The 24,200-nt window shown below is 37.0% G+C and overlaps 1 protein-coding gene across 2 annotated transcripts in view; it reads left to right on the top strand.

The window, feature by feature from the left end:
• The window catches only part of POPDC1 (popeye domain cAMP effector 1), a 38,430-nt gene that overhangs the window by 411 nt on the left and 13,819 nt on the right, over positions 1–24,200 (top strand). For both annotated transcript variants that reach the window (XM_090279707.1, XM_090279708.1), the window contains exons 2-8: positions 217–361; positions 3,457–3,690; positions 6,608–6,732; positions 11,298–11,485; positions 12,330–12,438; positions 19,520–19,687; positions 21,128–21,269. In XM_090279707.1, the coding sequence (XP_090135833.1) occupies positions 3,468–3,690; positions 6,608–6,732; positions 11,298–11,485; positions 12,330–12,438; positions 19,520–19,687; positions 21,128–21,269 (955 nt within the window). In that variant the 5' untranslated portion in view covers positions 217–361; positions 3,457–3,467. The remainder of the gene's footprint in view (positions 1–216; positions 362–3,456; positions 3,691–6,607; positions 6,733–11,297; positions 11,486–12,329; positions 12,439–19,519; positions 19,688–21,127; positions 21,270–24,200) is intronic.

The raw sequence follows: 24,200 nt of genomic DNA, 5'->3' as shown, positions 1-24,200 counted from the left end.
GGGGTGCAAGCGCCGAGGCCACAGAGCCTCAAGTGCCCCCTTCCGCAACTCGTATTTGGGAGCGTCAGCGTCCCCGGGCGCCTGGGTCTCTTCGGGTTCCCGTTCCCGCGCTCTGCCTCGGGCATATCCTTGGAGATCTCGCCTTATCCTCTCCCCGCTGGGCTCCGGGGGTTTCCTGCCCCTGAACCCACTACGGCTTCTCCTCGCCCCCGGCAGGTCCGCGGAGTCCTGCGCAGAGGCGGTGTATGGTGTCGGAGCTGGGAGTGTGAGGTGGAACGCCGCGCTCAGTGCACATCCATCGTGGTCCGAGAGCTTCGGGTCAAGAACAGTTGACATTGACCCTTCTTCTTTAAGACGCCAGGTGAGCAGGGCCTTTGGAGGCGGAGGTGGCTAGGGAACCCGAGATCCTTGCCACTACTACCACCTCACCCACTCCCCCCACCCCCTGTTGTTGTCCGGACAAGTCACTGAAACTGATTTTAAGTGGGATTCCGAAGATGTGCAAAGGTTCCGTTAGAATTACAGAATGAATTAAGCATGCTAGCACGACTTCTGCTCGTTGCTGTTATCTTTTTCATTTTTGTAGTCTGGTGAAAGGTTAAGGTTAGTTTCACCATTTAGGTATGTAGCCAAGCAGACACCTACTTGAAAACCAGTAGATAAACGGGACTTTACTAAACAGGTAGTTTTAGAAATTAGACTCCAAAAACTAATAGAAGAAAGCAAAGTTTTCTCAATTTAATCAAAATTAATCTCAACGTTTACTCATTTACCAGTCTAATCTTCCTCATTAGACCCATCCATTCTTTGTATATTATGTTATTATATTCACTAATACTGATCAAAGGAAGCTGAAACCAGCAAGATCCAATCAATATTTATTGATAATAGATAACTAACGTTTTAAAATAGACATACAAAGATACATACATAATAAACAATAAATAAATATACAAGGACATTTATATGACAATGTTAATTAGCATACAGTATAAAATACATAGAAATGTAAATATATAAGCCATATGTATATATATCTTTAATAAGGTATAGTGCATCAAAATGTGATGTAGGATGATCTCACCTTTAAAAAACTTATATTATTATTTCCCTGGTTCTTGGGTCAGTAGATTGTAGTTTTCCTGTCATTTCTCTTGGACCAGAAGTTTGTACTTTCAGTGCCACTTGAAGAACTTCTAAAAGCCTGAAATTGAACTGCAGTGAATTAGTTGGCGATACAAGTGTAATTGGGTGGATATAGGGGGGTATTAATTAATTTATTATATAATGTGTATTAGAGACACAGGCTATTAAAACTTGAAGAGGTTTCAGAGACCAACTAGTCCAGCCGCCTCTGTTCCCAGAGAGAAGCAGATGGAAGAAGCAGAAGTGACTTTCCCTGGCTTATGTGGCTCTCCCCAGCTTGTGATGTAGACTTTGACTCTATCAACATCAAGAAGGGTGGATATTCTTCTGTCCTTAGTGGTGAGGTTTGGGGAGACTGAAAAGTGATTTCTGACTGTGTTCCCCATTGTTTCTGTCCTTTTCCAATGGCTTTCACCTCTGGCATTCTCTACATAGGTGAGTATGACATTGTCCCTACCTCATGGAGAGCATAGGGTAGTTAGAAGAACAAATAAGGCAATGGGAGTGAAAGCTCGTTCTAAAGTGCAATAGAAATAGTAGTTGTTAGCTTATGTAATGCTAATACATAAGCTGACATTGACATTAACTTATGAGTGATAGAGAACATTTAATATCATCCTCTCCCCTGCAGAAATTATGAGATTAATTTTGATTTCATCCTTGAAAGCAAACTTAGTAGAGTTATTTAAATAATGATGTCTCTCCCCCAAATCCCAGTAGGCTTATATTTTTATTGATTCAAATATCTGTAATATAGTTGAATTTTTATGATTTCTTTACTTTTTGCAGAAAATCAATATCTAAGTCAACTATTTCTCTTGTATTTATGTACTATTTCAGAATTATGTAAAAAGACTTTTAATTGATTTGATCATTTCATTTAGAGTTTATAGGTTTGTGTGTATATGTCTTTTTTATCATCTTAAGAGATGTGGAATTCTTACACATTTGTCTAATAATATCCTTTCAAAATGTTCAACCTGTACCAATTATTCTACCACTGAAAACTTTTACTTTAGTATGATGAAAACAATGAGAGGAAAAGTATGGTTAATTGACCTTATTAGGAAATAAATAAATACATATTTTAAATTAACTGTAAAGGTATTTTTGGTCCCCATTTGAAACTCTTTTCTTAAAATAGCATAATTTATCAATTCTGTAAATACAGATAGTTTTTTTGAAGGACCAGTTATATAACTAATAATAGAAAAATTGAAACAATTTTTAAAAATCTGTTTAATGCTGTAAATTAGTAAAACGTTTTTTGTTCCTCAAATTTAATACCATTGCTTCTTCTGTGTGTACCTTATAGTGTTGAATAAATGTCCTTACTAAGTAAAATTGTTCTAGCAATGTATGAAATGTGTAGAAAGACTTTTCTTTAAATACCAGAGATGAAGGACAGGTAATATGGTTAGAAAGTAGTGCCACTTTGTGTAAAACATATATTCTTTGAAATGTTTCCTACAGATTTTAATATTAAATAGTTAAATGTATTTTCATGACCTACATATAAGTAAAATGGAAGTTTACTACTTTTCAATTTATGAGATGCAACCAACTAGGATTTTATGGGAAAGAAAGTAGAGATTTAAATTAGTCACTAAAAGAAGGAATAAATGTTGTATCTGTAAATGATTAATATATTTATTGTGTACATATATGATAATGTAGAATGTATATGTATGTATGATACAATTATTTTAAAACAATTTTAAAATAGAGGCTTCCAAATATCCTAAGCCTTCTATATTTAAATATAAGGTTGTTATTAAGTTTTCAAAAAAATCAGTTATTCCAGTTATTCATCCTGTTTTGGGATTAAGTGTTACTATTGGAAATATGGTGGAAAACTATACTGAATAACTTTGTCATTGCTGTAGTTTATGAACATTGGCAATCATCTTTCAGACTAGCTAATTCCATCCTTCCTTTCTCCCTCACCATCATGTATGCTTATATACACACATGAAGATATTACATATACATATATAGATATCTATATACATATGTGCACAAATGTATATCAGAGAATATTTGTGCACTATGCTAAATATTTTATTTATTTTATATCATTTAATGGTAAGGACACATATTAATCATAAAGTCAAATGAGGTATTACTATCATTTAATAGATAAGGATTCAATATGTGACAGAGCTGGGATTTGGACCTGGGTTAACTCATAAGCACCAGAGAAATCTATTTATCAACATTTATCCACAGAAATAATTTTGGTATAACACCTATTGGGGTGATAAGATACAGCTTTCATTTTTATGATTATCCTTTTGTTTGTTTCTGCAGGAATTTTCAAGATGAACTATACTGAGTCCAGCCCATTGGCAGAATATGCAACAGGTTTTACACCTGAGTTAGAAAGTATTATACCTGTGCCTTCCAATGAGACCACTTGTGAAAACTGGAGAGAGATACACCATTTAGTTTTCCATGTAGCAAATGTTTTTTTTGCAATTGGGTTGGTTATTCCAACTACTCTTCAACTCCATATGATACTTCTTAGGGGGATGTTGGCTATAGGTAAGATACCTGACTGAGATTTTATGTAAGTTTTCTGTAACTGGCATCAGATGGGTTTTGTAGTGGGAGCTTTAGAGAATTCCTTGTCAGGCCTATAGCATACCAAAAATATGCCTTTGTTATTGAATTAGAAGTATATCAAGTAACTTAGAACATAGGCCTTCATATACCATACCTCTCCCATACTTACTTTAGATAAACCTTTGTATGTTTTCGTATGTTGTTTACATTTCCCAGATATCAGAAAATACATTTGTATGTAGAAGTGTGGATTTTGGAGCCAGATTATATGATTTGAATTCTGGTCCCAATACTTGCTAACTATAATTGGAGAAAGTAATTTAACCTTTCTATGCCTGTTTACCTGTGTGTCAAAGGGGATAAAAATAATACCACCTCCTTGGGTTGTTGTGAAAATTAAATGTGTGTGTGTATGTATGTGTGTGTGTATGTGTGTGTATGTGTACACATTTGACTTATAATAGTAAGTACTATATAGTCTTAAATACACTATTCCCTCACTTATCGCGGGTATTATGTTCTAGACCCCCCCACAATAGGTGAAATCCCATGAAGGAGGAACCTTACATTTATTTTAGTATTTTTATATATTTTAAGGCTTTATAAACCCTTCCCACATACTTATAAACCATTCCCAGTCCCTTATTAACCTTTCCCACTCCCTTATTAACCATTTCCACACTTTTATAAACACTAATTATGTTCTTAAACATATTCTACACTCTTAAACCTAAGTAACTTTAACAACATACATATACACTACCGCAAAATCCTGTGATATTGCGAAAAATTCACGATAAGTAATTATAATATTTTTTAAAATCCTGCCATACAGTGAGGCCACAGTGAACCGCGATATAGAGAGGGACCACTGTGTTATTATTTGAATAGGCATGTACTTGCTATGGACAGCAAGGCAATATTAGGAACAAGAGAAGTTGCCTAGACACACTAGATTAAATAGTACTTTTTATTTTGGCCCCAGTAACCCTGATGAAGCAGATTATATTGACTCACATCAAAATACTATTATTTGAGCCACTAATTCTTGACAGATTACTCTGTGATTATTTCCCTAATGACTCATTTATTCAGGTGCATTTTTGAGCACCTGTAATATGTCAGATAACGACTTAAGAAGACAGTCTTCATCCTTGAGAAAGACACTCTTGAGGGCTGGAGAAAAACAGACAGGTGGTCACATGTAATGCAGGTGTGCCCCATGTCAAGAAGCAATGGAGAGTGACAGGCTTAGTAAAGGTGGCCGGGAATATGGCATTGGAGCTGGCTTTCGGAAGATGAACAGGATTTCTTTGAGTGTGAGTGTGTGTGTTATCCAGGAAAAGGCACAGAGGAGAGGGAATTTCAGCATGTTTGGGGAGAATGAAGAGTAGCCTATTGTGTCTGAAATATATGAACTATTACATGGAATGGCCAATGAAGAGTCTAGAAGGGCAGTTAGAAGGTAGCCTGCGGGACTTCTGTGTCTGCGTACCTCTGAGTAAGATAGGAATTGCAGCAAGGGGAGTCGAGTGTGGAATGAAAAAAAAAAGAACATCCCCTACAAAAATCAAAAGCCAATTATGAATTTTAAGGCAGAGTTTTGGAGGTGGCATGGACCAAAGAGGTCATTTAGTCCAACACTTTATAAATGAAGAAACAGACCTGGGTATCTTAAGTGACTCATCCAAAACTGTAGTCCTGGCCTGACCAAGACTACAATAGGTCCTCCAGCTTCCCCTCGGCCCTTCCATTATGTTGCCTTGTCTCATTTAAGTAATAATATTTTAAATTTTTTTCAAATTTTTCTATGAAATATTTAAAGAACATTTAAAGTTTTACATTTTATGGTGTTATTCAGCTGTCCTAAATTATTATGATGAAATAAAAAATTGCAAGTGAATAACTTTTTAACAAAAGAGGTTAGCTTTTATGTGTGTATTATTGATATATTTGTATCATATTGATAATTTTAACATAAAAATATATACTGATGCTCATACCATAAAATTAATCAAAAGAAGCTATTGCTATTTTATTTAAAGTAAGAGAATTGATAAGAAAAACTAGGAAGATTCTCATAAATGAATGGATAACCACCAAGTTAAAATTAGGATGGTTAGAAGATTTGAGTAAAATATTCAAACTCACTAAAGGACATGGAAATGAGTAATATAATTATACAAATTATACAAAATCCCTCACTATCAAATTGAGAGTTTTCAAATTTTATAATATTGACAACTTGATACTACCATTCTCAACTAATAGGATTGCAAATTATTAGATACCTTTTGGGAAATGACTCTTCAATGTCATCAAAAGCTGTGAAGTTCACTCCCTTGACTTACTGTCAGGTAATCTACCCTAAGCAAAAAGCCACAAAAACAGATAAATTTTTACATATAAAGATATTTGGCTACTTATCAAAAATTACAACTCAAACAAATCTCATCTGTCCACCAATAGGAAGATGGTTGAATAAATGATGGTTTAATCAGTTAAAGCCTTTAAAAACTACATATGCAAAGGGGGGTTTAATACAATGGGAAAACTGCTGCCATAGTAAAAGAGTAGGCTTTAAAATTGTATACAGTAGTTTTGCCATCAGGTAAAAATGCATAAAGATTGTAAAGAAGTATTAAATATCCGTAGTGGTTTTCTTTAAGTAGTAGAATTATGGCTTTTTTCCTCTTAAGAAATATGTTATAACTACAATTTTTTTGCAACAAAACATGTTTTTCTTTTTTGATAATCAGACAAGAAGCAAAATGAAACTTAATGCGATGTTTGGTTTAGGTATTTTTAGAATGTGTTTGGTTTATTTTAAAAATTTATTAAGCTTCATGCTGAAACTATTCTAAACATCTAACAGATTTAATTTTTTATTTGACAGGATGCTCCCTTTATATCATCTGGGCCACTCTCTACCGCTGTGCCTTGGATATCGTGATCTGGAACTCGGTGTTCCTCAGTGTCAACATTCTGCATCTTTCTTATCTTTTGTACAAGAAAAGACCGGTAATTACTTAGTTAATTAGTAAGGAAGAGATTTTAAAGCTAAAAAGCTTTTAGAGTACTTTGTTCAGACTTGAGAATGAGCATCTAACCTCTTTAGTCCCTATAATATCATTCCAGATGAGACTCTCTGTTTACGTATGCCTAAAAGTGAAACATTTGAATACCATGAAATATGATTCTACAAATGAAGTTTTAAAACTTTTTAAAATCATTAGGGCAGTTTAGACATGAGACAACTTGACAGTATTCTCTCTTTTTTGACATATAACTTCATTATTTCTTTGTTGGTATTCAAATGTCACTTGAGAATATCTTTGCTTAGTTATAAAATTAATTATTCATAGGCAACTCCCATAAACATACTAGCAATTTACAAATAGCTCATGCAATTTTTTTTTCATGGTAGTTTCTTTAAATCGTCACCCAAGCATATGCTTAGAGAGGAAGGGAGGGAGAGAGAAAGAAAAAATAAAACACTGATGTGAGAGAGAAACATTGATTGGTTGCCCCCATACACACCCTGACTGGGAATCAAACCTGCAACCTTTTGGTGTACAGGGATAACGCTCTAACCAACCCAGCCATCCAGTCAGGGCTTCATGCTAGTTTTTAAATGTAATGACTGCATTTTTTCTTTAAATATATTTTATTGATTATGCTATTTCAGTTGTTCCAATGTTTTTATCCTTTTGCCCCACTCCTCCTGGTACTCCACTTCCCTCCAGAAATCCCTCCACTTTAGCTCGTATCTGTGAGTCATGCATTTAAGTTCTTTGGCGTCTCCATTCTAAACTATTCTAAACTTCTCCCTGTCTATTCTGTACCTATCAGTTATGCTTCTTAATACTTGCACCTTTCCCCCCATTCTCCTCCTTCCTCCTCCCAACTGATAATCCTCCAAATGATCCCCATACCTATGATTCTGTTCCTGTTCTGGTTGTTTGCTTAGTTTGTTTTTTTATATTCAGTTTTTGGTAGTTGTGAATTTGTTGCCTTTTTAATGTTCATAGTTTTGATCTTTTTTTTTTCTTAAATAAGTCCCTTTAATGTTTCATATGATAATGGCTTGGTAATGATGAACTGTAGCTTTACCTTGTCTGGGAAGCACTTTATCTGCCCTTCCATTCTAAATAATAGCTTTGCTGGATAGAGTACTGTAATCTTGGTTGTAGATCCTTGCTTTTCATCGGTTTGAATACTTCTTGCCAGTCCTTTCTTGTTAGCAAAGTTTCTTTTGAGAAATCAGCTGATAGTCTTATGGGAACTCCTTTATAGGTAACGCTCTTCTTTTCTCTTGCTGCTTTTAAGATTCTCTCTTTATCTTTAACCTTTGGCTTTTAATTATGATGTGCCTTGGTGTGGTCCTCTTTGGATCCAACTTGTTTGGGACTCGCTGTGCTTCCTGGACTTGTATATCTATTTCCTTTACCAAATTAGGAACATTTCCTTATTTTTTATAATTTTTTTCAAATAAGTTTTCAATTTTTTGCTCTTCCTCTTCTCCTTCTGGCATCCCTATGATTCAGACGTTGGCACTTTTGGAGGTGTCCCAGAGTCTTCTTATTCTCTCCTCATTGTTTTCAATTATTTTTTCTTCTTGCTGTTCTGTTTGAATGCTTATTTCTTCCTGATGTTCCTAATCATGGATTTGAATTCTTCTCCCTATGGCTGATTCCCTGTAGATTTTTCTTTATTTCACTTACTGTAACCTTCATTTCTTCCTTAATGTTGTTGACATGCTCAGTGGGTTCTTTGAACATCTTGATCACCAGTGTTTTGAACTCTGTATCTTATAGGTTGGTTATCTCCATTTTGTGTAGTTCTTTTGTGGAGGTTTTGTTCTCTTCTTTCATTTGGATCATATTTTTTTGTCTCCTCAAATTGGCAACCTCCCTGTGTTTGTTTGTGTATATTAGATAGAGCTGCTTTGACTCCCTGTCTTAGCAGCATGACCTGTCATAGAAAAGGCACCAATATGAATGAATGTGACTTCTTTAAATCCTTGGTTGTCAGATTTCCATACAGCCTGATTTTCTGACAGTTATGGGTGTTATTTATTTAGAATTCTAGTTGTAATTCTTTTTGTGGTTGTTCAAGGAGGTAAAATGTGTCTATCTATGCCTCCATCTTGACCAGAAGTTATGCATTTTTTTCTTATGCCCAAAATAATCATTTAAGGATATTTTTATGTTTGGTTTATTGTCATCGAAATACTAGCATTTAACTTTTCCTTTTCAATTCTGATTTATCTTGCTGTGTTTCCTTGGTCATACTAAGAATAAAAAGATATAAATAGAATAGGATAGTAGCATGGCTCCTAGAAATCACTTCATACATGTTTATTGACTGTCCAAAACACACACAAATATTCAGTGAAGTAAAAAATACAATACTTACCCTAATCTTATATTCAGGGCTAGACATGCATGTAGAAAACTTATAAAACAAGACAATTCATGGAAAATTACAGTTTGAATGACACAGATGATACACATAATAGGCATTCCACTAGATTGTAATCCAATCTGTTTTCTCCATGTTATGCTGTATAATTAACAACCTAAAAATTCCAGGGACATACACTGGCAACAGGTTTTTTCCTCACCCACCTTATGTGTGGACTCTGGCATCTGTATGTCAGCTGTGACTGTTCCATTTGTCTCCTTTACTTCAGGGAGTCTGCTGAAGCAGCAGATTCTATTTGGACATGCATTCTTATAGCAGAGAGAGAGAGAAGTACAAGAGAACAAAAAAGAAACACACAGTTTCCCTTAAAATTTCTGTAAGAAGGGTCATATGTCAATTCTGTTAACATTTTATTAGCCAAAGCAAGTGACATGGCCATGCCTGATAATGTGGGGGTAGGATGGGGTAACGGCATGTATAATCATCTTACAGGCTGGGAGCAGCAAGTAGTTGGGAAATAATATTATCTACCACACTTACTGTTGTATTCCCTGTTCCTGTCAACCATAACTGGCACATAATGGGTGCTCAAAAAATAAAAAACATTTGATGCGTATCTACTCAAAGAGAAGAATTAAGAGCACATCATAAAGGAATTGGGACTTGAGCTAAGATTTGCAGGATGAGCAGATTATGAGTCAATAGATTTTTCAGTTCCCATATTCATTACTGTGCCACATGGGCTAGTGTACATACCGGAAGTGAGACATATTTGTGAATAAGTTATTTTAAACACTCATTACTAGCACTCTAGAGTGGAGTAGGTAGATGATCGTAATAATGAGGATTACTATTTCTGAATATGAGAACTTGCTGGAACCCCAAGTTTTGAACATAAGGTTCAGAAGTTGCTGATGTGATGGTAGCACCAAGTGAGTACATCACTTAGTATCTGAGCTTTGTTTCCTCTCAGACTATAAACCTATTTTTTTTGAAAAATAAAATTGCTGGTTCTTTGTTACAATGAAACAACAGGACAAATAAGAACATTGCAAAGGCTGCCTTGACTTTTGAGCAGCTCTCATCATCTGGGTCTTTAAACTTCATGGTGTGACTGCCATAGATTTCGCTGGGACTGATGAACCCCAAAATTAACTGACATGCAGTCCAGTTTCTTCACACTAATGCTGGGCCCAAAGATGGATGTGACCTGAGTCTTTTTTTTTTTAATATAATTTATTTATTTGTTTATTTATTTTATTTTTAGAGAAAGGGGAAAGGAGAAAGAGAGCAAGAGAAACATCACTGTGTGGTTGCCTCTCACTCGCGCCCCCAACTGGGGACCTGATGTGCAACCTAGTCATGTGCCGTGACTGGGAATCGAACCAGTGACACTTGGCTTGCAGGCTGACCCTCAATCCACTGAACCACAGCAGCCAGGGCGTGACCTGAGTCTTGATTGTCTGACAACAGAGGCGATTGAGTCCTTTTGCTTTTCTCTTTTTCCAGTAGCCAGCCTTACTAGTGGGTTCCCTATTCTACAGATTTTATTTTAGCTTAGGATGCAACTGTTACACTGAAACCCTTTTATACTCTACACTTTGCTTCAGAATAAATAAATGAGAAGCAATGATTGCAGCTGTGGATGCTTGTTTTCCTATATTGATGCATTAAATGATCATTACATGTAGATAAAACACTTAATGTATATATATTCATAAGTGTGTTTCCACGTAGATTCCAATTTTATATGTTTATTTTCTTGCTAAATATTTTAAAGTTAGTGTAATTTCGGTGAAACAATGTAATCCTAAAAATGAAAAGCTTTTGTGTTAATTATAGAAAATGCTAAGACTGGGAAGGTGAATGCTGTCACAACATCCAGAACCTCCACAGTTGCTTTATAGCACGTAGGGAGAGATGTAATCAGTAGTGCAAACCTGCCCCGTGTGCTCTCAGATCTGTTTAACTGCAAAAGTGCCCTTTTAGCATTGAAACTTCTATCACCACTTACTGGCTGTGTAAGATTCCATTGACTACCATACAGAAGGGTGACATTACGTATTACAAATTTATTCTCTAAACTGTATTTAGACCACAGAAGCCAATGTTTTGGTGTTGCTGCATTAGTACAGCATCTCACCATTACTGCATTTTAGGTAAAGATTGAAAAGGAACTCAGTGGCATCTACCGGCGATTGTTTGAACCACTCCGTGTGCCTCCAGATTTGTTCAGAAGATTAACTGGACAGTTTTGTATGATCCAGACCTTGAAAAAGGGGCAGACTTATGCTGTAGAGGATAAAACCTCAGTTGATGACCGCCTGAGTATTCTCCTGAAGGGAAAGTAAGTGATCTTCTTATGGCCTATGGAAGGGAATATTGCCAAATAATGGAGGAAGTGGTCACAGCGTTTGTTGGGGGTGAACTTTCATTTTACGACTGTGTTTTGAAATACTACAGAGCAATATATGAGTTATGTAGAATTTGCTGCTCTCAATCTTGTTGGTATCAAGATTTTTAATTGTGAATATTGTTAATCTTTTTTGACCTTTTATTTAATGAGTCACACCCTGGCGGAGTAGCTCAGTTGGTTAGAGCTTTGTCCAGATACAAGTGTGTGGGTTCGATCCTTGGTCAGAGCACATACAAGAGGCAACCAATGAATGTATAAATGGGTGGAACAACAAATTGGTCTTTCTCTAATCAATAGGTAAATTTTTTGAAGTTAATGAGTCAAAATTGAAGTAGGTTTAAATTAGGCATTAAAGTTCAAGAAGCTTGTTCATATTTCAGAGATGACTATTTTTTGAATATTCCAAATTTAACTTCTAGGAATATCAGTTTTCTGGGGAGAGAGAGCGTGTATATTTTTCTGACATAATAATTAATACCACCCTTTTCTCTCTAAAGTGTCTGAGTGTAGTCACTGTAGTAGATGTAAGAACAATGATACCCACTGGAAGGCACTTGTCTAGTTCCATACTAGAACCTGTCTTTTTCCTATGGTTTGTGAAACTTATTTTGAAATAAATATTGTCTTCAGAAAATACTTTGAATGATGTCAGTCATCTGTGAAGTCTTTGAAACTTTAGTGAAAAATACAAACCCATATGATTATGAAGATTTTAAGGATTGTTATGTTATTTGTGAAATATTATACGCTTATTAACATTAATTTCTGTTATCAGAATGAAGGTCTCCTATAGAGGACATTTTCTGCATAACATTTACCCCTGTGCCTTTATAGATTCTCCTGAATTTAGATCAACTCAGATGCACAAAGACGAAAAATTCCAGGTATGTTTTGGCATGGGATTTTTTTGTTTTTTTGTTTTTGGTATTTATTTATTTATTTACCTTATTTATGTATTTATTTTAAATTGAGGTATAGTTGACATGTAAAATTATATTGGTTTCAGGTGGACAACATAATGGTTCAATATTTGTATATATTGCAAAATGACACACCAATAAGACAGTTAACATTCATCACCATACATAGTTACATTTTTTCTTGTGATAAGAACTTTTAAAATCTGGCAGTTTTACAAAAATTGAGACTAGTTCATGTCTCAATAAAGTCCAAAGGATATAGAAAAGTGACCACGATTTATTGAAAAAAGAGGTTACCATGTGATATAGATAGTATGATCTCATTTTTATATAACTTTAAATAGTGCATATATGTACATAAAAAGACTGCTAGGAAGATATATCCTAACTTGGTTGTAGTTTTAACACTGTTATTTCTGGTTTGTTGAGTTTGATTGCTTTTATGTTTTCTTTCTTTTTGCTTGTTTGAATTTTTATAATTTTCCATGGAAAACATCTAATCCTTTTATTACAAAAAGAAGAAAAATGTCAGTTGTGGGTAATCAGTGTTTCTAAAACATGTAGCTGGTTACTTTTATTGGGGAAAAACAGAAAACTGGCTTTGCCCTAGGAAATTTATGTTGTTAATCATTATGAAAACCTAATTACTTTACTCTTTAATATTTAATGAATATATTTAAGGTCAAAGAATGAAGTTTTTCATAGTTATAACAATTTGAACATGGACTACTTGGTGTGATTCTTCTTGTATCTTAAAAAAAAATTTTCTCCATGATGTGGCAGTTTGTTTCTGTAAGTACCTAGCCCTCCTATTTTATTTTCCTTATTATTGATAAGGAAGTAGCCAAGAAAATGGGTGAGAGCTTCCTTTAGTCTCAGCCTCTAGATAAACAGCAGTAAGGGAATATCCTCTGAACCAAGTTGCTTATGAGCAAGAGGGTAAACCTACGAAGGTAGGAAATGAGATAGAAGGGGATGTTATTGCCTGAGGTAGGAGAAGTCAGTGATTCTTGATGACAGATCTTATTTTTGAGTCTCGTTTTGAGATGCTATTCAATTAGGGATGCCGCATGGAGGTAAAAAGGAAATTTTACAGACAAAGTTTAGCCCTGCTCCCATCCTGCCTAACAGCACAACTTGTTTAAGTGATGCACACTTACTAGAAGGTCTCAGAGAAGTCCACTAACTGAGTGCAATGCTGTTCCCAAGATGGTTGAGCTTAAGCTGCAGAAGAAAGCCAGTGCTATATCCCAGCTCCTCTAATTTATACTCTCATCTTGTGTTTATAAAAGTGAGCTGTGCACTGAGATTTATGTTCTTATTGTATCTTTGATCACCACCATCTACAAACTAGAACAGGGCCACTTCTTTCCTCTCTCCTTCTTTCCTCTGACCTCCTTACAATTTCTTTTTGCAAAGCCTGACTTTTGTCCGTTGCCTCCATTTCTCTGTGTGTAGTTTCAAGTGCTTTTATACAGTAGCTCCATCTCTTGTGATCCTGAAAAGATGGATTTAGAGAGAGGGTGGGAACTGAACCGCAAATATTCCCAAGAGGCCAGGGTTATAACATGTACTATCATTTGTACTTGACTTCAAGTTATTTATAATTAAGTTAACAAAAAAGGAATTCCTACCACTAGGTACAGTTATCTTCTTGGGGTCTGGGGAGTGGGATTTGATAGTTGATAAATGTTCCTGGTAATTGTTATGAAGATTCCAAAACATGCCCCAAGTGGTGGTACCACAGCTGTGTGAAGGACATGTGTTCAGCCTTTCCACACACCGGTCAGCCTTTCTCTGCATAGAGTCTGGTGTGGCATGTCCTAGTTGGCCAATGGGTAACAATTCCTGCAGCAGCATCGAACCTATAGCTTGTACAGCTGGTGCAGACTCCATCAGAGTGAGCCCTCTGGAGAGATTATGTTTTGATTGTTGATAAAATGTTCCCGTTGGCAGTTACACACGAGTAAAAATAGCTGTTGCACATCTGCGTAGGCAGTCCTCTTACTGAAGCGAGTTCCCAAATGAAAAATGTCATGGGTTCCCAGGGCCAGTCTCTTACTACCTGTGCCCATGGCAGAGGATACTGGAAAGTACCAGTGATCAAACTGTTCCACCCACATGCTCTGTACCTGCTAATCTCATTTTCCTCTAACCTTGAACAGTTACAACTATTCTAACAAGGAGCTACTTCCTTTACATTTTTATTTCTTTCTTCTTTGGTCGTGGTCCTAATAAATTTTACCTTAGGATGAAAGGAAGGAAGAAAGGCAGGTGGCCTCAACTGTCCTTTGAGACTACACAGCAAAGTGTCATTCAGATGCATGAGGTAACTGTAATGAGATCCATAGTGATAGAGTTGAGAAAACAGATTCTGAACTTATGGCTGCTCCCGGGGTGCTTACAGTCTTTTTGGTACTTCCAGACCCAAGTTGCTACTTAGAACTGTTAACAGAATCTTAAGTATAGTTATAAAAAGTAGACATTGGCTTTCACGTTTGGTTTCTTCTTTGTGCAGTTCTTTTATATTTGGTGAGCTTTGCCACTTACACATTTTCCTTTGGCATTCTTCTCTGTGGCCTTCTCAGAGTTGATAGCATGTTCTGTGCTCTGAAGCCTGAAAATCAAAGCTTATTGACTTTAAGGGAAGAAGAATGTCTTGGAGGAAGATGTCCAACCTCTTGTAAAAGTAAATGAACACTAAGTTTTAACTGGTATTTAAATTACACCTTACCTTAGTACGAAATACATCTTTTGGTCAAGCAGTGAAACAGCTTAATCTGCCAGTTTTGAATGCTGTATTTCCATGATTGTGAGAACTCAGTGAGAATTAGTTGAATAGACCACTTCTGGGATGTTTTCATGTTCCCGGTGTGTGAAAAGTTGTACAACACACAGAGAAAATAACAAATTCTTCCCTGAGGACAGTCAACCAACCAGTCATACTGTCAGACTGCTGTTTCTAGTTCTAGCACCTTCGGCAATTCCCTCAGCACCCTTGTTCTGTGTATTGTCTTTTCATTGTGTGAGGGTGCGGAATGGTTTAGAATCTAAAGTGAGAGACTGACCCAGAACCTTGAGGTAATCACAGAAACCCGGTTACAACTGCATAGGTGCACTCTGCTGCAGAGAAATTGTTCCACATCTTCCATTGCCATGTTGGCTTCTATTTCTTCAGTGCAATTCTTCATAAGAAGTCAAGTATGGCATTGCTGAAGGACCCTAGTACCTCAGGAAGCAAATTTATTTTACAGAGCTTTAAATATTCCAACATCAATTTATAAAAATTCCTCATTAAAATATGTTTTACCAGACTGTTGTGGCAGGAACTCACTAACTACTCACTTCCAACTAAATACTTGCTTTTATGGACTTGTAAGTTACTCATACATATTGCTGTGATAGCTTATTATTCAAATACTCCTATTAAGTTTGAATTCAGTAATAATTTAAACATGTTTAAAGAATTTTTTAACCATCAGTAAGATATGGATTTGCTAAGCAAATTACAGTATCATATTAAAAGTATCATTGCCTCAGTGGTAATGAGGTTATTCAAATGTGTGAAAAGAAGTTTTAAATGCCTTATTTGTCACCTAGATATAATTTATTCTTCTCTTTTCCTGGATGATTTTCAATTCCTTGTCCTGTGGTACATGAATTATATTTTCCAAAGTCATGGATGCAGTCTTTGCAAAGTGAAGGCACCTCAGCTCTCCAAACCCTTTCTTCAGTGCCTATGGGCATGACTGGGCCGCTGGGGGTACCCGGTGCTCACCTTTTTCTAATCACTCCTGTGGAGTATTAGTCAGTTGCTTGCACTTACCCATCTCCTACTGTTTCTGGGAACACTTGAGGACTGGCTTGACCTTACACTTCTCATCCTATACATCTTACCTTTTTTTGTCATATGTTTTTACTTATTATTGGCTTCTTCCACTAGAATATAGGCTTCATGACATGTACTCAGCTGTTCTTTGTTTGAGGTACTATCAATGGACTGTGAGCGAACTTTGTGGTCACTTGGCCAGATGACATTCATTGGATCATCTCAAAGAATATTGGGCACATTGGGTAGGGTTTGGCCTGGTAGGAAAATATGCCTGGGCTGAAAATCAGAAATGCCACTCCACCATCAATTAACATGTGTTTGTGCCTATGTATTTTGGTGCTTCTCATTTAGCATCTGAAAAATAGGGAAGAATATTACCTGTCTTATCTTAAAGGCAATTTTTAAGTACATTTTATTGATTATGCTGTTACAGTTGTCCCACTTTCTTTTCCTTTGGCTCCCCTCCACCTACTACCTCTCCTCCCTCCAGTAATTCCACACACACCCCTTAGTTCATGTCCATGGGTCGTACATGTACGTTCTTTGGCTTCCACCCTTTCCTATATTATTCTTAACTTCCCCCTGTCTATTTTGTACCTACCAATTATGCTTCTTAATCCCTGCACCATTTTCCCATTTCTCCCACTTCCTCCTCCCAGCTGATAACCCTCCAAATGATCCCCATACCTATGATTCTGTTCCTATTCTGGTTGTTTGCTTAGTTTGTTTTTGTTTTTATTTTTTAGGTTCTTTTGTTGATAGTTATGAGTTTGCTGTCATTTGAATGTTCATAGTTTTGATTTTCTTTTTTTAAATAAGTCTCTTTAACATTTCACATAATAAGGGCTTGATGACGATGAATTCCTTTAGCTTTACCTTGTCTGGGAAGCACTTTATCTGCCCTCCCATTTTAAATGATAGTTTTGCTCCATACAGTAATCTTGGATGTAGGTCCTTGCTTTTCATCACTTTGAATACTTATTGCCAGTTCCTTCTTGCCTGCAAAGTTTCTTTTAGAAATCAGCTGATAAGCTTAGGGGAACCCCTTTATAGTTAACTCTCTTCTTTTCCCTTGCTGCTTTTAAGATTCTCTCTTTATCTTTAACCTTTGGCATTTTAATTATGATGTGTCTTGGTGCGGTCTTTTTTGGGCCTACCTTGTTTGGAACTCTTTGCTTCCTGGACTTATGTGTTTATTTCCTTCACCAAATTTGGGAAATTTTCCATTATTTTTTCACATAAGTTTTCAATTTTTTACTCTTCCTCTTCTCTTTCTGGCAACCCTATGATTTGGATGTTGGCACATTTAAAGTTGTCCGAGAGGTTCCCAAGCCTCTCCTCATTTTTTTCTTTTCTTGTTTCTTCATTCTGTACTGGTTGACTGTTTATTTCTTCCTTATGTTCCAAATCATTGATTTGAACCCTGCTTTCCTTCCCTTCACTATTGGTTTCATGTGGATTTTCCTTCGTTTTACTTAGCATAGCCTTCCCTTTTTCCCTTCTGTGTTTGCCATACTCAAGTATATCTGTCCAGTCTATGAGCATCTTTATCACCAGTGTTTTGAATTCTGCATCTGTTAGGTTGGCTATCTCCTTGTCGCTTAGTTCTCCCACTGGAACTTTAATCTGTCCCCTCTTTTTAGGCCATACTTCTCTGTCTCCTCAACTTGACAGGCTCCTGTGTTTGCCTCTGTGTCTTAGGTAGAGCTGTCACACCTGTTACATTATAAGGGGCGGAGCCTTAGGTATTGGCCAGTGTGGGATGACCAGTTTTACCACATTGTGGTGCTGTGGGAAGGGAGAGGTTTGAGAGGGAACCATGCTGCTTGCTCAGCACTAGCCCCTTTTCCAGGCACTTTTTCTGCTTTCCACATAGGCCTGACACCTCTCTAGCTATTTCCCTGGCTGTGGTTCCCAGAGTGGGTGGGTCTGCAGACATTCTAGGACTATGGGGTCCTCCAAACAGGAAGACTCTGCTGAGAGACCTGCAGTTTCTTCCTCCGTCCCAACCCCCACTGGTTTTCACAGTCAGAAGCAATGAGGTTTCATTTTCCCCGGCACTTGAACCATGAGCTGTGTGGTCTAGTCTGGGGCAGGGATCGCTCCCCAGGTGTCCCTCCCTACTTTTTTTTAAATGTGTGACTGCGCTTTCTGCTGACCGGCCACAGCTGCTGTTGCCACTAGCTTTGCAGCCACCTCCACACTGCATCCCTAGCACCCTGGCTCTGCCCCTTCTACCTTTCTAGATGAGTATTTCTTCTTTATATCCTTGTTTGTTGGACTTCCCAGCAGCTTGATTTTCTAGAACTTCTGGTTGTCTCCATTTTTGAGGTAGTTGTATTCCTTCTTAGTTGTAGAGGGGGACACAGCCTGTCTACCTACACCTCCATCTTGGCCAGAAGTTAAAGTCAATTTTAAGGATCCATTTATATGATAGATATAACAGCCCCTTAAGTGTTTAAATGTACAATACGTATGTAAAATGAGTGACATTAGATGCTACTGTCATTCCCTAGTCATTCTCTATCACTTTCCCCTGTTTTATATTTGCCAAAAACACTCACTCAGTGCCATATTTTATTTACTTATTATTAGCTTCCTTCATCAGAATGTAAGCTTCATAAGGCAAGGATCTTGGCTTTCTTGTACACCATTGTGCCAGAGAAGGTCCCTCACTGGCCATACTGTTTAGTAACAGCCTGGGCCCTAAACCAATTCATGAGTCACTGTTCTCATTCCCTAGTGTATGTTTGCAGAGTTGGTGGAAGAAGTCTTTTGTCTATAACTTGGCTTCCTGAATATTACCTCGGTGGAGTTGTTTGTTTGTCTGTTTGCTTGAAGCTGTGTTCTTAAACCTCTGTTGTAATCTTTAGCCATAAGTTTTACATCCAATTGGAACATCAGCTAATACACTCTACAGCAGTGCTGTTGACACAATTATTCTTCTGTCACCAAAACTCATTAAACAACAACTACAAAACTCAGTGGATTTCATTTTATTTAATCTTCAGATTGTTTGGTTTTAAACACAATTTTATACATAGTTATGGATGCTTATATATATGGATTTTATTTTAATTGAACTAATATGACAGACAAATCATTGCTATAATATTATCCACTAAATTATTCTACTCTTCTCCTCCCCCAAATTCCTATAACCATAATTCATGGACAAAGATGTACTTGTTTCTTTCTGTGTTTCTTCATCAGGTCACCATTGTTGCAGACGATAACTGCAGATTTTTATGCTGGTCAAGAGAAAGATTAACTTACTTTCTGGAATCTGAACCTTTCCTATATGAAATATTTAGGTATCTTATAGGAAAAGACATTACAAATAAGCTCTACTCATTGAATGATCCTACCTTAAATGATAAAGTAAGTGTTTTGCTGAGTGTGTTTATTTTGTTAAATAAATATATATAGTGAAATATACCTTTACTTAATGCAATATATGAGGGCTGACCCCCCCAAAAACAGAATTATCTTCTGGAAGGTAGGCCCCTTGTAGTATAGGCTTCCCCAGCTAGGTGAGCATTCTAAGAATCCATCTGTATTAGTGTACCAGCTGATGTTGTTGTAAGAGGCTGTATTCAGCTTTAGTGAATTTTTTTTTGAAGGCTCTTTCAACACATTTGCCCATTTCATGATGGGTGATTTAGAAGTGCACTTGCCCACACCACACTGAGTTTTCAGCAGTTTTTGACCAAAAATGTCATGACCCCTGTGTCCCACCCCCTATTCACCCAATCTTGCCCCCAAGCAACATTTTTTGTTGTCTCCCTGGATGAAAAATATCCTCAAAGGAAAACATTTTGCCGATGTGGAAGAAGTGAAAAAAAAAATGGCAGAAGCACTAAAAGGTATCAAAATTGATGAGTTCAAAAACTGTTTTGAGCAGTGGAATAAACAGTGTGTTGCATCAAATAGAGAATACTTTGAAGGTCACTGAAGTTTGAACATGTAAGAATAAGTACACAATTTTTTATAAATGAATTCTGTTTTGGGGGTGTCCCTGTGAATTTTCATTAAGTAGTCATACATTAAGTGGAAAAGGCTTCAGGGAATTATTTTTCAAGAATGAGGAAGTATTTTGTAAGTTGAGATGTCTCTAAATGTCAGGAACCTCCACTGATGGTGATGAGGTGCTGTCCTCTTTATAAAGAGTTGTTTAAGGAATCTAAAGGAGATAGTGAGTCGTCATGGGAGCCGAGGAGGAGTAAGCCAGGGGAGGCAGGGCAGTGGGGAGGGTGCAGGCTGAGAAAGGCTGGCAAAGCCCATTGAGCAGGAAACTGGCATTGTAACCCTGGGGTCTTCCAGTCTTGCACATCCTCCTGGCCAGGCACATTCCAGAAAGCCCACAAGTGACTAGAGAGGATTTAGGATGGAGACCTGTAGCAAACCAGTTTAGAATTTTAGAGCTGTATAAATCTTCAACAACAATGAATGTGATATTCATTTCCCCACATTTGCTTAGAAGGAAATTAAAATGATCATAGAAGAGATCTTGCAAAGCATCATTCCTGTGATAAGTACTATTCTCCAGGGACTATGAGTATGGGTCTGCACTCCCTTAAGGTCACCTTGTCTATTAAATTAGGTTGGTGCTTATTATTTATAGATTAATAAATAGGCTATTGATTATATTAAATTTATTATACTGTATTTATAGAAATATCAGAAAATAAAAATTATAGCTAACATTTATTGGGCACTTACTATGTAACCTTATATTTCAAGGAAAAGCAAATGCTGCTGATAGGGAATATAAGGTGTGAGTCCCATAGATGTCAGAAATCTTAAAACTTTGCTTTTCAGAAAGCCAAAAAATTGGAACACCAGCTCAGCCTTTGCACACAGATCTCCATGATGGAAATGAGGAACAGTATAGCCAGCTCCAGTGACAGCGAAGACGGCTTACACCAGTTTCTTCGGGGCACCTCCAGTGTGTCCTCTCTTCGTAAGTTATCCCAAAACTGATACTACTTTGGGATTCTGATGGATGTCACTGGAAACAGACCAATGACACCTTGGATCATAAAAATAACTTTGCAAGTAACTATTTGGCAACCTAAAGGTATCATTAAAAATTATCATATTTTTTCTAGTCCCCCCCCAAATTTCATATCAGCAAAAATCCAACTTTAGAACTCTTATTTCTGTTTCAGAAAGTGTTAACTTATTTTGCCACATATTTTTCTTAAATACTGGTCCACCAGAATAGTGTGAAATATGGTTTGCTGGATATTCAGCTTTGTTTTCATGTTTATAGTTCTAGTTCTAGTGAAGGCCTGGCCCCAGCAGTGTGTTAAAAATGGAAGCAAAACAGCTGCTGGGTATTTTACTACTGGCTGGTTATCTCGGTGTGAGTGCCAGGAGTTAACAGGTGACCGGGTCATGGAATATCCCTGAAGAAGAAGGAGACCATGCAACACTCCATGACTTACCTTACTCACACACCAGCAAGAGGCAAGTTTTGTGAGAGCCTTCTTCCATAGTTTAGATAGTTTTAAGGCATTTCATGTACACTGATGACACAGCTATTAAAGATTAGTAAGTAAAATGAGAAAAGAGAGATTAAGGATTAAATGTTTAACATTACTTTAAGAATTATTCCAAGAATGATAGTAAAAGGACTTGAAACAAATTCATGTACAATCACAAAAAGACAAATTATCCTATTGCACAAGCCAAAAACTATTTATATTTCCAATTGTACATTAATCCAGACTAACTTTTTGGTAAATACAGTTCCACATTCAGCAATCGTAAATGTTTATGTAAATGATCTTGTAACTTTGGATGCTTTAGATAAATTGGCTTAAGTATTTTAATTATTGCGTAGTTTAAATTGACAAAGGTTTGACAAGGCATGTAATTGGTGTAAGCTTCCAAAGCAAAGACTAGGCATAGAAATGCTCTGTGGATCTAAAGGAGATTTCAGGATTCACACAAATGAGAAATTTGGAATGGCTGTATTTTATTCCAAAATTACATTTTGAAAATAACTGAGATTGACCAAAGTCTGTAGTCTACTAGCATATCAAATGTATTGAAACAGTTGGTGGTCGATAAGCATTTTCAAATGGACCCATCTTAATTACCTGTATAGAGATTACGTACTAAGAAAGGTCAGCAGAAAGGATATTGCAGTTAAATATTGTATGTGATTATTTTTCCTATATAATAGCTTATTTTTGTAGTTCTTACTTTTGTTTCATTTTACAATCTTGTTCAGGAAGCATGAGAAACAGCAGTATATAGTATGAGAATTCGTTGACTTAAAATCAGTTTTGTTTTTCTGTAGTATTTATTGTATAATCTAAATATTTGGGGGGTGTAAAACATTTTAGAGGGAAAAATTATGTAGAGTATGTTGTTTAAATAGAATTAAAACATGTTTTCAAGATTAACATTTGTACTTTACTTGCCTCCAGAAATCTATATTTCCTGGTGTTCAGTGGATTGGGCACACATGTTGTCGATACAGACCTGGGTTCTTGCTCTAATAATTATTAGCTGTGTGACTTGGGGGAAGTCACATGACCTCTCTCATCTGACATGAGCTGTCATATCTCCACACAGGCCAGGATCTGGTCACAACTCCTGCTCTGTTTTCTTCCCTCTTCCTTATAGTAAATCTGGAAATCCTGAATTTAATCCAGTCCTTCCCTGCATGGATCAGGCTTCAGTGTCTGTAAAGAAGTGTGTGGCCCTCCCGTGCAGGGTCACATTTTCCCTTTGAGTTTCCTTGTTCCCTTGTCTAACTAGACTTTAGGGCTTTTCTGTACTAAAAGGGTATACAACCTGCTTAAGTTGTTTATTTAATTATTTAGCCTCAGGCTCATTCGGCAAGATCTTACATATTGGTACAAACGCGTCTAGCTACATGTGTGCATATTTTTGAGTGTGTGTGAACTGCACAAGTCCACGTTCATACCTGCTCCCTCTAACCAACATTTCTTCTGAGTTTCTTAGCTTCACTCCTGCAGTTTAATGAAAGACGTTAGGACTTGAGCACAATACCGACACTAACTATGGATTACTTAATTCACGCTAGCATGTAATTCATTAAAAACTGGTTCTTGTTTCTCTTACTTCAGTTTTAGCTCAGAACTACTGAAGGCAGTCGTTTTTCTTTTGCCAGTCCCATCAATATGCCTTCTACTTTTCCATATTACAAATTACATTCCTTGTAAAACAGAATGCAAAATCAATCTCCTAGGACTGTGAGGCTGAAATAACAAAATTGATCACATTTTGAGCATGTGTTAGGTCTTAGTAAATGGTAGGTCCCTAACACTAGTGACTAAGCTCTTAGTATTCCACGCTTCTGATGTGCAAATGGGACGGGCATGGCAGCTGCTCGCAGCAGTGCTATCAGTTTTGTGAATACTAATGGGGAGAAGGGAACAAACGGTAATTGACAATAGCAGCTATTATTTTTTCAGGTGCTCTCTATGCATAATCACATTGAATATTCACTGTAATCCTGCACAGAGGGAGGTAAATTAGTTTTTGCTAGAAGATGTGGCACTAACAGCCCCCCCCCCCCCCGCCCCATCTCTGTCTGTGATGAAGAGGCTCTTTTCTTGCTCATGTGCATGCTGGGTGCTGCTCCGGGCCTGTGTGCAACTCACTCTGGAACGCGGAAGGAGCAGTCACTGTCTGGGTCACTGTCGCTCATGGCAGAGGGAAGATGGTGGTGGCAGAATCACACCGTGGCTCTTAGGGCCAGAGAAGTCATTTGGCCAGAACCGCCATCAGTGAATTGATTTTTGATCCTCCTGCAGGGCCTGCGCAGGAAGGGGCCCGAGGAGGGAGGGAAAGCAGGTATTTTGACAATGACCCAGTCTACCGTGGTGAGTATTATTTCATTTTACAGATGAGG

The sequence above is a fragment of the Furipterus horrens genome, unplaced genomic scaffold (assembly GCF_987537825.1).
Source record: "Furipterus horrens unplaced genomic scaffold, mFurHor1.1.pri manual_scaffold_6, whole genome shotgun sequence".
Classification (NCBI taxonomy): Eukaryota; Metazoa; Chordata; class Mammalia; order Chiroptera; family Furipteridae; genus Furipterus; species Furipterus horrens.
Note: the sequence above shows the minus strand (reverse complement) of the source record. Positions and strands in the feature narration are given on the sequence as shown.